Source organism: Oncorhynchus clarkii, chromosome 12 (assembly GCF_045791955.1).
Source record: "Oncorhynchus clarkii lewisi isolate Uvic-CL-2024 chromosome 12, UVic_Ocla_1.0, whole genome shotgun sequence".
Taxonomy (NCBI): domain Eukaryota; kingdom Metazoa; phylum Chordata; class Actinopteri; order Salmoniformes; family Salmonidae; genus Oncorhynchus; species Oncorhynchus clarkii.
Genome location: NC_092158.1, coordinates 56,718,322 through 56,733,537, shown reverse-complemented (window position 1 = coordinate 56,733,537; position 15,216 = coordinate 56,718,322). Strand labels below are relative to the sequence as shown.

At 39.1% G+C, this 15,216-nt stretch overlaps 1 protein-coding gene across 6 annotated transcripts in view; it reads right to left on the bottom strand.

The window, feature by feature from the left end:
- Window positions 1–925, bottom strand: part of LOC139420850 (ankyrin repeat and KH domain-containing protein 1-like) — a 56,774-nt gene extending 55,849 nt beyond the window's left edge. For all 6 annotated transcript variants that reach the window (XM_071171204.1, XM_071171206.1, XM_071171205.1 and 3 more), the window contains exon 1: window positions 484–925. In XM_071171204.1, the coding sequence (XP_071027305.1) occupies window positions 484–750 (267 nt within the window). In that variant the 5' untranslated portion in view covers window positions 751–925. The remainder of the gene's footprint in view (window positions 1–483) is intronic.
- Window positions 926–15,216: the final 14,291 nt, after the last annotated feature.

The following is a 15,216-nucleotide window of genomic DNA, read 5'->3' as shown; positions in this document are numbered from 1 at the left end:
AACTGGGGTGACAGTGAATAAGCGGATGTATGATTGCATGCCAGTTATTATATCTAACAGGAGCTAGAACGACTTGTCTTCACCTACCTGTTCAAAACAATTGGCTAGTTTGACATAAAGACTAACAAACGTGTACCTGATCTTAGCTAGCTACATTTCAATCATTTGCTAGCTAGTTAGCTAGCAGTTGATGGCGCTGTGTGTGTAGTGCCACAGTACTACGTTAGGCCTAGATCGAAGCCTCCGCCAAAATATTGCTCATATCATGTCAAAAAACAAAACATGTCGCAAGCTTGCTAGCCAATAGACTTTGCAAACTATCAGCCAACATACAATACATCTGACTGATACTATTTTAGTTGATAGAAGAACTGAAGGAGGGTTAAAAATATCGTCGAAACGAACGGGCTTTTCGTAGGGAACGTTGACTAACATGAATCTTATTGCCCAGTTTCGCTGGGTTAGCTAGCATGAGTGGCTTACCTCAGACACTTCATCGTCGCTGCCAGATCCGGGGCCGGAGGAAAGCACGGCGGCCGCAGCGAGTTTGAAATCAAGCCGGTCAGCTGCAGGCCCACCAGCCTCTCCAAATAAGCGGACTTTCTTTCCACCAACACCAATCCCTAGGCCCCCGAGTCTGGCTCCTGGTGTGGTTCCAAGCCCCATTCCAGGGGATCGCGGAGTCACCGAGTCAATCTCGTCCTCGAAGCCGTCCGTCAGCATTGCCGCCCCGGCTACTGCATCCTGCATACTTCCCTTAGTATTTTGTATTCTAATTAACTCAATATTGTCTTAAACTTTCTTTGGGGTTGTTGCTATTTTAGTAATTATGTTTATACTTCAGAAAAATCCAGCAACTCCTGAATCGAGAAGAGAATCTCTTTCCCCCTAGTAGCCATTAACTTTCTAACAACCTAACTACTTTGCTCAAGTTGTTTCTTACCCCGCCTCTATTCAGAATCATGCATATTATTGGTCAGGAAAATATACTACCGACATATGGTTGGATAGAATATGGTTGGATACGGTTTGTCAGAGTAACGCACGCGACGTCAAGGTAGGTTTACGAAAAGGCTTTTCTATTTAACGCCTTAAAACTGAATATTTGGGAGATGATTGGACCCTAGCACTGTATTAAAAAGTCCACATTTCGTGATACGCCAATCATTGCACCTATCAATAATAATAAGTGGTTACTTTGTTCCATTTTCATGTCAGTCACTGCTACCAATTAATGCATTTGTCTGTCCACTGTTAATTCAAACTCTCTGAAGCATGACCCTTTTAATAGACTATAAAAACAAGCCCTTTTCCAAAGCCTCTGGTGAGGTTGGCATATGGGTCGCGGCTGAGGCTTGTGAGGCAGGAAAAGACCAAACGGGATATTCCATACAACATTCTTTCATGGAACAAATGTTGGTGACTGTAAGCATATGCAGAATATGTGTCACGGGTATGCATTATCATCTGTGCTGGATGGGCACTATTTCACAAATACCTGCTTTAACAAGGTCAAAGAGGTCTCTTTCAGAATGAGCCATAAGTATTACCCTGTCAATCATTACCTGAAGAAACTCAAAAAAGACATTAACACTAACTGTACTTTTTGTGTTGAGCATCCAGAAACAGTTTTGCATTTATTTTGGCATTGTCTACATGTAAAGAAATTATGGCAAGATATTTATAGTTTTATAATTGTTAATATTCTTGATGACTTTTGTTTATTATAAGGAGAACGTGCTGCTCGGTTTCCTTAACTATAATAATGATCAAGAAAAAATGTTCACCTCATCAATCAAATTGTGCTAATGGAAAAATGTCATATTCATAAATGAAAATTCACTAATAAAAAAACACTCTTCCATTTTTCTATAAGGAATTTGAGCAGTACATTAAGACCATTCTACATTCTTTCCATGAAAAAGCTGTTAAAACAATCAATACATGTGTATCTTTTATGGTCTTTGTATAATCTGTAATTTGTTGTACCCCTAGCATATGTTATCATTCTCTGTTATAATACTTATTGTATGTATACTGGTGTTTCTGCAATACATTTTTTTTTAAAGACATTAAAAAAATGGATGGGGACTATTGAGTATTCTCAGTCAAGCCACTCCCCCCAAAAACACCAGTCAGTGCCATGGTTTCAGGCTTTCATCTACCACAAGCCCCTTTTCAACCATACTTGAGGCTGATATTTTTTTCAAAGAGGGCCATATGAATAGCATTCACAATCATGTTTGACCATTTATTTCAGGAACAAATATGTAACTGCCATTAAACAACTTATATTAATTGTAAGTAAGTGGTATATTTCATCACAGCAATGTTTTTTCTCTACATTACACAAACAAAACGTAATGCAAAGAAAACAGATTTGATCTAACAACTTTGAATGTAACTCATGGTTTAATTGAGAATCTCCTTTGAAATAACATTTAAGGACTAGCCTTAATCTGTCCTGCAAACCACGTGCTTACACAAGATAAGCATGTGTAAAAAATATGTAAGTGCCAAAATATAAATACGTACAAGTCTGTAAACTGATTACATTAAAAACAAACACAGAGCATAATATACACATATTCAAATTTCACTAGGAATTCAGAAGATCTACCCCCCTCCACCTAAATCTGGCAACCCTAAAATATATATTTTTTAAGTATACTGACTGTCATTAGCAGGTAAATACATTTACAATCCCTGTTAATCTCTGGACATGCACGTTATGGTGCCAATAGTCTGAATGACACAAGAGGACAAGTGAGCTGGTGTAGACTAATGCTGAGGTCTCCAACTTCAGTCCTGAAGAGCTACCGTGGAATGCAGGCTTTTGTTCCACCCCAGAACTGATTGTCTTCGGTTTCTAGAACCTCAATATTGGAATCAGGGGTCCCGAGTGGTGCAGCGGTCTAAGGCACTGCATTTCAGTGCTGGAGGCGTCACTACATACCCTGGTTCGATTCCAGGCTGTATCACAACTGGCCGTGACTGGAATTCCAATAGGGCGGTGCACAATTGGCCCAACGTCATCCAGATTAGGGTTATGCCGGGGTAGGCCATCATTGTAAATAAGAATTTGTTCTTAACTGACTTGCCTGGTTAAAAAAAAAAAAAATGTGCTGAGCTGGAATAAAAACCTGCAAACCCAGTATAACTCTCCAGGATTCAGGAGTTAGATACAGTGCCTTGCGAAAGTATTCGGCCCCCTTGAACTTGGCGACCTTTTGCCACATTTCAGGCTTCAAACATAAAGATATAAAACTGTATTTTTTTGTGAAGAATCAACAACAAGTGGGACACAATCATGAAGTGGAACGACATTTATTGGATATTTCAAACTTTTTTAACAAATCAAAAACTGAAAAATTGGGCGTGCAAAATTATTCAGCCCCTTTACTTTACCGGCAGCAAACTCTCTCCAGAAGTTCAGTGAGGAACTCTGAATGATCCAATGTTGACCTAAATGACTAATGATGATAAATACAATCCACCTGTGTGTAATCAAGTCTCCGTATAAATGCACCTGCACTGTGATAGTCTCAGAGGTCCGTTAAAAGCGCAGAGAGCATCATGAAGAACAAGGAACACACCAGGCAGGTCCGAGATACTGTTGTGAAGAAGTTTAAAGCCAGATTTGGATACAAAAAGATTTCCCAAGCTTTAAACATCCCAATGAGCACTGTGCAAGCGATAATATTGAAATGGAAGGAGTATCAGACCACTGCAAATCTACCAAGACCTGGCCGTCCCTCTAAACCTTCAGCTCATACAAGGAGAAGACTGATCAGAGATGCAGCCAAGAGGCCCATGATCACTCTGGATGAACTGCAGAGATCTACAGCTGAGGTGGGAGACTCTGTCCATAGGACAACAATTAGTCGTATATTGCACAAATCTGGCCTTTATGGAAGAGTGGCAAAAAGAAAGCCATTTCTTAAAGATATCCATAAAAAGTGTCGTTTAAAGTTTGCCACAAGCCACCTGGGAGACACACCAAACATGTGGAAGAAGGTGCTCTGGTCAGATGAAACCAAAATTGAACTTTTTGGCAACAATGCAAAACGTTATGTTTGGCGTAAAAGCAACACAGCTCATCACCCTGAACACACCATCCCCACTGTCAAACATGGTGGTGGCAGCATCATGGTTTGGGCCTGCTTTTCTTCAGCAGGGACAGGGAAGATGGTTCAAATTGATGGGAAGATGGATGGAGCCAAATACAGGACCATTCTGGAAGAAAACCTGATGGAGTCTGCAAAAGACCTGAGACTGGGACGGAGATTTGTCTTCCAACAAGACAATGATCCAAAACATAAAGCAAGATCTACAATGGAATGGTTCAAAAATAAACATATCCAGGTGTTAGAATGGCCAAGTCAAAGTCCAGACCTGAATCCAATCGAGAATCTGTGGAAAGAACTGAAAACTGCTGTTCACAAATGCTCTCCATCCAACCTCACTGAGCTCGAGCTGTTTTGCAAGGAGGAATGGGAAAAAATGTCAGTCTCTCAATGTGCAAAACTGATAGAGACATACCCCAAGCGACTTACAGCTGTAATCGCAGCAAAAGGTGGCGTTACAAAGTATTAACTTAAGGGGGCTGAATAATTTTGCACGCCCAATTTTTCAGTTTTTGATTTGTTAAAAAAGTTTGAAATATCCAATAAATGTCGTTCCACTTCATGATTGTGTCCCACTTGTTGTTGATTCTTCACAAAAAAATACAGTTTTATATCTTTATGTTTGAAGCCTGAAATGTGGCAAAAGTTCGCAAAGTTCAAGGGGGCCGAATACTTTCGCAAGGCACTGTATATCCTAGCAAGAAGGCATAACGGACCAGTGTTGTCTACGGCTGTAGGGACCAGTGAGCTGGTGTAATTTTGACAGCATCGGAGTTGGTATAAGCTTTAAGGCATGGAAGGCCAGTGAACTGGTGCAGTCTGTAGCATAGGTATCATTTCCAGGTCACAATGTGCTGAGGAATTCTCTGATCCACCATGTGGAGACATGGATCATGTTTTGTATCACATGGTAAGAACTTATAGCATGTTGAAACATTTCAGACTTTAGGACAGCACCCCTGACATTTTGTAATGCGTTTTCATTACATCCTGATGGCGTAGTTGTCCAATATGTTATAAGCCTGAACTGAACACTCTTTTGGGGTATGTCAGACAAACTTTAATTTGTCTGACATTGGCAATATCTTGAAGCAAGTACAAACCAACATTTCCCTTGTCCACCCCAACTTCTTGTTCAATTCGACCATTCTTGAAGTCATCATTAATATCCAGGACAAGATGGGGATATCTTTCAGGTACTCAAAATCAAGTCTATAACACAGTGTAGAAAACAATATGCTACACTCCTGGAACATTTTCTTGTGCAGTAATGCCAGTATCAATAAACAGACAGATACAATGATTGATATATAGCCTCACTGAGGTATTCTGTGGTTCTTCAGACATGGTTAAGTTTCAGGTTCTAAACCTATTCTTGCATATGGGTGAAGACTTACTGAGTACTGAGGTGGTACAGCCAGGACATAATGCTTGTACTGCAGTTGCTCCAGATAGTCAAACGGAATTTCCTGTTCCTCTTGTCCTGTTGAGGTGCAGCCTCTGCATACATCTCTGTAACAGACATGAAATGTTTTCTGTCAGTTACTTTGTCAGGCAGAAATATACAGACCAATTAAGCGGCACAATAAATGCCTGAAAATTACATTTTCAAGCTCTGAATACAATTTTATTGTTTTGAAAACTTGATTGATGGCATGAAAAACATTTTTTGGACTGTATCAACAGTGGACTAATTTTTAAAAAATACCAAAAGATAGTTTGAGTGGATTATTCCTTTAAGTTCCAAATGCTTCCAAAAACGTATTGCCAGCCAGGATTATTAACTTCTGTACACGTTCAAAGCGACTGCAGACTAGGCTCTGTTTTTTCCTAGCATAACTTGGCTTGGTGTAAGCGCAGGACCGTGCTCGCATACACCATAGTTCAAATCAGGGGTTGGAACTGGTTCAGGAAACATAACCGAAAACTGAAAATACAATTTTTCAAGGAACAGAAACTGAACCTGGAATGAAAGTGATCCCTACTGTTCTGGAACAGTAACATTCTTTTAACAGCATGGGAACCGGTTAATAACGTTATTTTTTGTTCCAGGCATTTTTTTCTAGTCCCACGACAAAATGCGAAATGCTCACTGTCATTTTTTATAAACTAGAAAAGAATGGATACACTTTTTCAATGCTAGATAAGGATTCTATAGGCCTAGTTATCAAGTTGGATTCATCAACTACAAAAAAATAAGACGTGTTTTTATTTCTGGTGAAGCTCTGCACAGATGCTTGTTAGCTAGCTAGCTCAAAGGACATTCAAAGAAGATCCATAGGAGCCGCTCCTCCTAGGTTTAATTCTGTGGGCCTAATTCAGATAATACATGTCGTAACAAGATGCTCAGTGCTTTAAGACTCCTCCTAAAGCCTTTCTCTCCCCAACCGCAAAATGTCAGTCATGCCTCCCGAATGGTGCAGTGGTCTAAGGCACTGAATCGCAGTGCTAGCTGTGCCACTGGAGTTTCTGGGGTCGAGTCCAGGCTCTGTCAAGGCCGGCCGTGACCGGGAGACCCATGGGGCGGCGCACAATTGGCCCAGCGTCGTCCGGGTTAGGGAAGGGTTTGGCCGGCAGGGATGTCCTTGTCCCATCGCACACTAGCGACTCCTGTGGCGGGCCGAGCGCAGTGCACGCTGACACGGTCGCCAGGTATACAATGTTTCATCCAACACATTGGTGCAGCTGCTTCCGAGTTAAGTGGGCATTGTGTCAATAAGCAGTGCGGCTTGGTTGGGTTGTGTTTCAGGAGATGCACGGCTCTTGACCTTCGCCTCTCCCGAATCCATACCGGAGTTGCAGCGATGAGACAAGACTGTAACTAACAATTGGATACCACAAAATTGGGGAGAAAAAAGGGGGGGAAATATATGTAAAAATTGTCAGTCACACTTGTCTGTATATCACGCATGTAAACAACAAGCTTGCTTGCTCTATCTGCACTGATTGGTAAAATAATTAAAGAGCTAAATGTAAACAACTGTTGATTTCACGGGTTAAAAAAGGAACAGAAAGCAACAATATAACCTGTACTTCATTTTGGTTAGAACCGGTTCATAACTTTATTTTACTGGTCGGAACAGTGGAATGAAGCAAAACAAATTAGTGATCCAACCCCTGGTATGTGTCACATGCTTCGTTAGCAACAATTGTAGACTAACGGTAAAATGTTTACTTACGGGCCCTTCCAAACAAGGCAGAGAGCAAGAATATCGAGAAAAAATAGAAAAGTAATAACACGTAATAATAAAAGTAAAAATAAATACACAATGAGTAATGAATGATAACTTGGCTATTTACATGAGGTACCAGTAACGGTGTGTGTGGACCATGATAGATCCTTAGTGATGTGGACCCACTTCACTACAGCCCCGTTGATGTGAATAGGGGCGTGCTCTGCCCTTGTTGTCCCATCAGAGCTTTTCAAAGTCAGGAGTCGTGGTCGAGAGCGCACTTCATCGCTGATGTCACGTCCAACCTGGATCGATATTTGGTTTTAATGCAGACAAGAGCACTGAGTCCAGCTTCACAGAAATATGATTTGGCGATGGGTAAAATTAGTTTTCTGGTGCTTTAAAGACAACTGGGAAACTCAGAGGAATATGAGGTCAAATCATGACGTCAGTGATCTTTAGGTCGGAAAGTCGTGGCTCTGGAATGAGGCCTGAGTACCGGAGTTGGAATTCCGAGTTGGATGACCGTTCTAAACTATTCTTCCAAGTCAAAGCTAGTTTCTCCACACTTCCCAGTTATCTTGAACTAATTGACGTTGGAGACTTCCGAGTTCCCAGTTCCGAGTTCCCAGTTGTTATGAACGCGACATGAATGCTCAGAGGGAGATGGAAGGGTATTCCCTTTGAGTCAGGAACCAAAACTCCTCCGTAGTGACCCGTGAATACATTCGGTCACATGACAGCTTGATCAGCTCTTCTGTTTCACTTACCCGCATGCCAACTGTGCCAGGATCACAGTCAAACAGATTGAGAAATAGGTCCCAAAGTGCTCTTCCAAGTGATGCACATGAGCAGTCATCACTCATGTGGGACACTTAGTGATGCGGTTTTCTGTTAGAAATATACACAGCCAAGGGAAGCTTCAAAAAATTCTTTACAATAAGAATTATTTAGTCTGAATCCACTGATTCGGTCAATCATCTGTAGAATGTTTTTGTATTTCCACTGCATGCTTGCATTCAGATCGTTCAGTTTCCCAAAAACTGTATGTCTGTTACATAGGCAAGGAGACACATTTTTTATTACACCAAAAGTCAACAAAAAAATTAATTAATTCATTGTGAATGTCAACAGTTCCTCTCTGGAAGCAAAAAATCTTTCCAACACTCCCCCTCGATAACCACCAAGCCACTTGCGCGCAGTGGATGTGGTTTTATGTAGTTTACAATCAAAGTTACCTGCAGCGGTATATCTCAGAGTTCTGTGCTCAACTCTTTTGCCACCAGTTGCTCTCAGTGTATCATACAATGTGTCCATATGGCATAGGGAGACACATTCATAACTAGCGCAGAGGCCTGCCAACCATTCCACCATAGATGGAGCCCCATCTGTGCCAAAGCCCACCATTCGATTCCATGGAATCTGTTTTCCGTTTCATGCGCGGGAATTGTGACACAGAACAATATGTCCGTGTGAATAGCATCCCCCGATATGTATAGAAAACAAAAGTCAATGTATGGGCATCTCGCCCCTCACAGCGAATGTCCATTTGGAGAGCATTAGCTGGGGAGTTTGAGTCCTTCAGTCAGAGTTTCCTCTTGATTGCTAGCAATAGCATACATTCTTTGTTTAATATTGTTATCTGACAAATGTGTTGACGTGAGTTTCTGAGCCTCTGCCTTCCCACACATTGTTTTCACCATATTAATTGCGGCCGGTAATATCAAGGTCTGCTATAGTGTGTGGTTTTATAGCATAGCGAGCCTTACCATTCACAGTGGGAATGATTCAAGAGCAACGGTCATTGTGCAACCTTTTCACATGATCTAAGGGCACGCTGGTTAAATTTTATCTTTTAAATATGATTCATTGTCATTTAGATTTTTAAGGTTGATGAAATCAATAAAAGCTGAAATAAATCATTCTCTCTACTATTATTCTGACATTTCACATTCTTAAAATGAAGTGGTGATCCTAACTGACCTAAGACAGGGAATTTTTTTATTTGATTAAATGTTAGGAATTGTGAAAAACTGAGTTTAAATGTATTTGGCTAAGGTGTACGTAGACCTCCGACTTCAGCTGTCAGTATCAAAAATAAATTACATTCCTAAAATATACTTAAATATCAAAAGTAAAAGTATTATTAATTTCACATTCCTAATATTATGGAAACCAGATGGTACAATTTTTATATGTTTTTTTTATTTAAGGATAACCACTCAGACATTAATTTACAAATTAAGCATTTGTGTTTAGGTAGTCTGCCATATCAGAGGCAGTAGGGATGACCAGCGATGTTCTCTTGATAAGTGCGTAAATTTGACAATTTTCCTGTCAAAATAAACAAGTACTTTTGGGTGTTAGGAAAAATGTATGGAGTAAAATGTACATTATTTTCTTTAGGAATGTAGTGAAGTAAATGTTGTCAAAAATATAAATAGTAAAGTAAAGTACAGATACCCAAAAAAACTACTTAAGTACTTGAAAGTATATATATATTTTTTTTATTGAATATCCAAAACATACAATATACTTGCAGTGAACTACACCACACCAGTCATCCAACAGACTCCCAATCAGAGAGACAAACAGAAGCATCCAGGGTCAATGCCCTGCTCAAGGGCAAGTTGACAGATCTCCCACCAGGCCAAAAAACGTGAACCCGAACCCTCCACGATCCCCCCACAGTTCCCCAATAGATGTCCCTCAACCATCCGAGACGCCTCCCACAGCCCCCCCCCCCCCCCCCCCCCAAGAAAAATAATACAAATAATAATACAATTATTTCCATACCCCACCCCCAAGAACCCCCCCAATGCACCAACAACCAAGAATATTAACTATTGAGAAAGAAAAAAAAGACAGAAAAAAACAGCAAACAACAATGCCAAAAGAAAAGGACATCAAGGACACCTACAATCATAACAGCAATGGCAACTGTATATGTTTGAGTGCATGTCTGGCACTATTACATATGTGTGTGTCCGTGTATGCGTGTATTTGAATGAGAGTGTGTGCATATGTATGTGTACAAACACCTGCATGGCATCAGCCTCAGGCAAACCGGCATTAGCTGTAAAACATTTTTTTTTAAAAGATAATGCCCCTCAATGTCATTCAAACTTAGTTTTGATTATGTTTTATTTTTACTTCATTTTAAACTTTTTTTCTTTGACTATCATTCTATCTCCCGCACAGCAACTCCACTCCAACTTGTCTCGAATTCCACATCTCAATCCACAGCTTCCGTCAGCCCATCCCACCTATCTCTGCTGGCCACCCTTTTCGGATTTCTACACAACATACACTACCGTTCAAAAGTTTGGGGTCACTTAGAAATGTCCTTGTTTTTGAAAGAAAAGCACATGTTTTGTCCATTAAAATAACATCAAATTGATCAGAAATACAGTGTAGACATTGTTAATATTGTAAATGACTATTGTGGCTGTGGAAATGGCTGATTTTAATGGAATATCTGTATAGGCATACAGAGGCCCATTATCAGCAATCATCACTCCTGTGTTCCAATGGCAGGTTGTGTTAGCTAATCCAAGTTTATCATTTTAAAAGGCTAATTGATCATTAGAAACCCCTTTTGCAATTAGCACAGCTGAAACTGTTGTTTAGCCAAGATACTCAACTAGTCTAAAGAAGGCCAGTTTTATTGCTTCTTTAATCAGAACAACAGTTTCAGCTGTGCTAATTGCAAAAGGGTTTTTTAATGATCAATTAGCCGTTTCCAGCTACAATAGTAATTTACAACATTAACAATGTCTACACTGTATTTCTGATCAATTTGATGTTATTTTAATAGACCAAAAATTAGCTTTTCTTTCAAAAACAAGGACATTTCTAAGTGACCTCAAACTTTTGAAAGTAGTGTATATCTTTCAACTATGCTGTGATGTTTAACGTACAATTTCAATCCATCTAATCAAATAGAATCCACAGATTGCGAGTTGAAGATAAAAACTTTTACTAAGAGTATTAGTATATTAGTGATCGACTGACCCGGTCTCTCCATATTTCCTAACATTACTGTTTCTAGGGTCAGTTTTAGATCAATGCTATGCATTTTCAGCCATTCCTAAACATGAGACCAGAAACAGGCACCCTGAAGGCAATACCAAAATAAATTGTCTATTGATTCTGTATCCTCACAACAAAATCTGCAGAGTTTTGAGAATGTTATGCCCCAAATATTCAACATTTTGTTGGTGGCAAGAATTCTATATAATAATTTTAGCTGAAAAGCATGAAGTCTTGAATCTCTTTTCAGGGGGATGAAATTTAAATTGTAGCCAGCACTGCAATGCTAGTTTGAAAAAGAGAGCTACATTGAAAAAGGTTTAATTTGCAATTAATCAAAAATGAGACATGGCAATCTGCACAAAAGCAAAAATACAATTTTTAAACAATGGGTGGGGTTTTCTTAGTAATCTACTTGAGAACCATTTAGGGTTCAAGTAAAACTTTTGAATAAGTGAAGCTTTTAGAGAAAGGTTTAGTGCTTTTATATTTAATAATCTCAACCCACCCAATTCATATTCATTATATAGATGGGAATGGTTGATTTTGTCTGGTTTAGCATCCCAGATAAAGTACAATATTTTTTGCTCATATTTATTTATTTATTTAACCTTTATTTAACCAGGTAGGCAAATTGAGAACAAGTTCTCATTTACAATTGCGACCTGGCCAAGATAAAGCAAAGCAGTTCGACACATACAACAACACAGAGTTACACATAGAGTAAAACAAACATACAGTCAATAATACAGTAGAAACAAGTCGATATATGATGTGAGCAAATGAGGTGAGATAAGGGAGGTAAAGGCAAAAAAAGGCCATGGTGGCAAAGTAAATACAATATAGCAAGTAAAACACTGGAATGGTAGATTTGCAGTGGAAGAATGTGCAAAGTATAAATAAAAATAATGGGGTCCAAAGGAGCAAAATAAATAAAATAAATACAGTAGGGAAAGAGGTAGTTGTTTGGGCAAAATTATAGATGGGCTATGTTCAGGTGCGGTAATCTGTGAGCTGCTCTGACAGCTGGTGCTTAAAGCTAGTGAGGGAAATAAGTGTTTCCAGTTTCAGAGATTTTTGTAGTTTGTTCCAGTCATTGGCAGCAGAGAACTGGAAGGAGAGGCGGCCAAAGAAAGAATTGGTTTTGGTTTTGATTTGAACAACGAATCATCAGGAGTAGGCAGTGCCATAACTAAGTGAGTAAACTGAGATATGACTAAGGAGTTAATCAGGGAAAATTTCTCCATAAATAGACAGGTATTTACCTCTCCATGGTTGCAGGATCTTGTCTATTTTTTACAAGTTTTCTATTGAAATTCATTGTGGAGAGCTTATTTAAATATTTTATGATATGAATACCAAGTATGTCTACTTCACCATCAGCCCATTTTACAAGTAAACTGCAGGGTATTGTACATTTTTAAGATCCAATACATAATATTGTACACTTAATTAGGTTTAAGTCCAGAGAGTACAGAAAAGCTATCTAGATCTTCAATGAGACATTGCAGGGATCTAGCTTGCGGACTTAATATAAAATTTGAGTCATCGGCATACATGGACACCATTGTTTTAAGCCTTGGATTTCTAATCCTCAAATGTTGTTATTGGATCTTATTTTAATAGCTAGCGTTTCAATGGCCATAATGAATAGATATGGTGAAAGCGGACACCCTTGTTTAACTCCTTTTGACAATTCAAAACTCTCTAAGAAGTAGCCTTTAATTACTATTTTACAACTGGGGTTGCTTTACATAATTTTTATGAGAATCACCGAAATTTAAAACATTCAAGCATTTATAAATAAAATCCAGTCTTTATCAAATGCCTTTTCAAAATCCGCTATAAATACCAGGCCTGGCTTCTTAGATGTTTCATGATGTTCTATTATTTCTAGTAGTTGTCATATATTATCTCCAATGCATCGTCCATGTAAAAAACCTGTCTGATACCTGGTAAAACCCTTTTAATTCTGAGTGCTATGCATTTCGCTAGTATTTTTGTATCTCAACATTGAAGTGTAAGTTTATATTTGCCATCTGGGTCTTGTTTTAATAATAGAGAAATCAGACCTTCCTGCTGAGGACCTGACAGACTACCATTTCTACAGGAGTAGTTAAAACAATCTAACAATGGAGCTTTTAGTATATCAAAAAAGGTTTGATATACCTCTACCGGTATGCCATCAAGCCCTGGGGGTTTTCCAGACTGAAATGATTTAATAGCTTCAAAATGTTCTTCCTCTGTAATTTGGCCTTCGCACCAATCTTTCTGTACTTTCTTTTAAAATATAATTTGGAGAATCATAGATGACTCCGTCTTCAGTAACGAGTTTCTGCTAAATCTTTTTGTTAGTGTACCTGTATTGGAGATTCAGGAATAATTTTTTGCATTTTTCTCCATATACCATCCAGTTTGCTTTATTTATGTAATAGATTACATTAGATCATTCTAGAATAAGTTCCTCAAGTTCTTTTTGTATTACCTGTACTATTAGTTCATTTATTTCCCTTTTTAGTCTTGTGTCTTTAGCCAGCAACTGCTTTTTTATTATTTATTTATGAGTTTTACCCCATTTTATCCTCAATTTCGTGGTATCCAATTGTTTTTTTAGTAGCTACTATCTTGTCTCTTCAATACAACTCCCATACGGGCTCGGGAGAGACAAAGGTTGAAAGTCATGTGTCCCCCGATACACCACCCAACCACTGCTTCTTAACACAGCACGCATCCAACCCGGAAGCCAGCCGCACCAATGTGTTGGAGGAAACACTGTGCACCTGGCAACCTTGGTCTCTGGTGTGCGATGAGACAAGGATATCCCTACCGGCCAACCCCTCCCTAACCCGGACGACGGGTTTCTAGGCCAATTGTGCGTTGCCCCACGGACCTCCCGGTCGCGGCCGGTTACGACAGTGCCTGGGCGCGAACCCAGAGTCTCTGGTGGCACAGCTGGCGCTGCAGTACAGCGCCCTCAACCACTGCGCCACCCGGGAGGGCCGCTTTTTTATTATTGATAAATATTGAATTTAATGACCGCTGAAGGTACATTTAAAGGTATCCCAAACAATAAGGGGATTTGCTGAACCTATATTATACTGGAAAAATTCAGTTATAAATTATTTTGTCTAAGTTCAAATTTAAGTTGTCCTCCAGTAAACTTCGATTAAATTTCCAATATCCCCATCCACGTGGAAATTCTATAAGAGTGATGTGAAGGCCAATTAAATGATGATCCGATCGCATTCGGTCTCCTATTAAAACTTAGAAAGTCGTCAAGATGACTTGCTTGATTAAGTCTCCTCCATGCATATCTCACTAGGTCGAGGTTTTTTAGTCTCCTAATATCCACTATTTCTAATGTGTCCATAATATTAGTGATTTCCTTAAGGGCACGGTGATGATAGTTTGTAGAGTGATTACCTTTACAGTCCACTGAGGTACACTATTTTATAGTCTCCTACCATAATGATTAGATCATTTGTTGCCTGTAAGTTCAATAAATTGGTATAGATATTTTTAAGAAGTATGGATCACCCTGATTTGGACCCTATAGATTAATGAGCCAAATCTCTTTTTCATCCATTTTCATATTCAAAAAGATCCACCTTCCTTGCGAATCATTCCTGACTATTTGCACATTCAGATCAACATTTATATTAATATCATCACACCTTTTGAGTTCCTTTGTCCATGAAAATGTAAAAAATTATTTCACCATTCCTTTTTTCACACAACTTCATCTAAGGATGTAGAGTGAGTTTCCTGTAAACAGTATATGTTATATTCCTTTTCTTTTAGCCACATAAAGACTGATCTTGTTTTTTATAATCGGATAAACCTTGACAATTATAACTGTCGATACTTATTGCACTTATTTACAG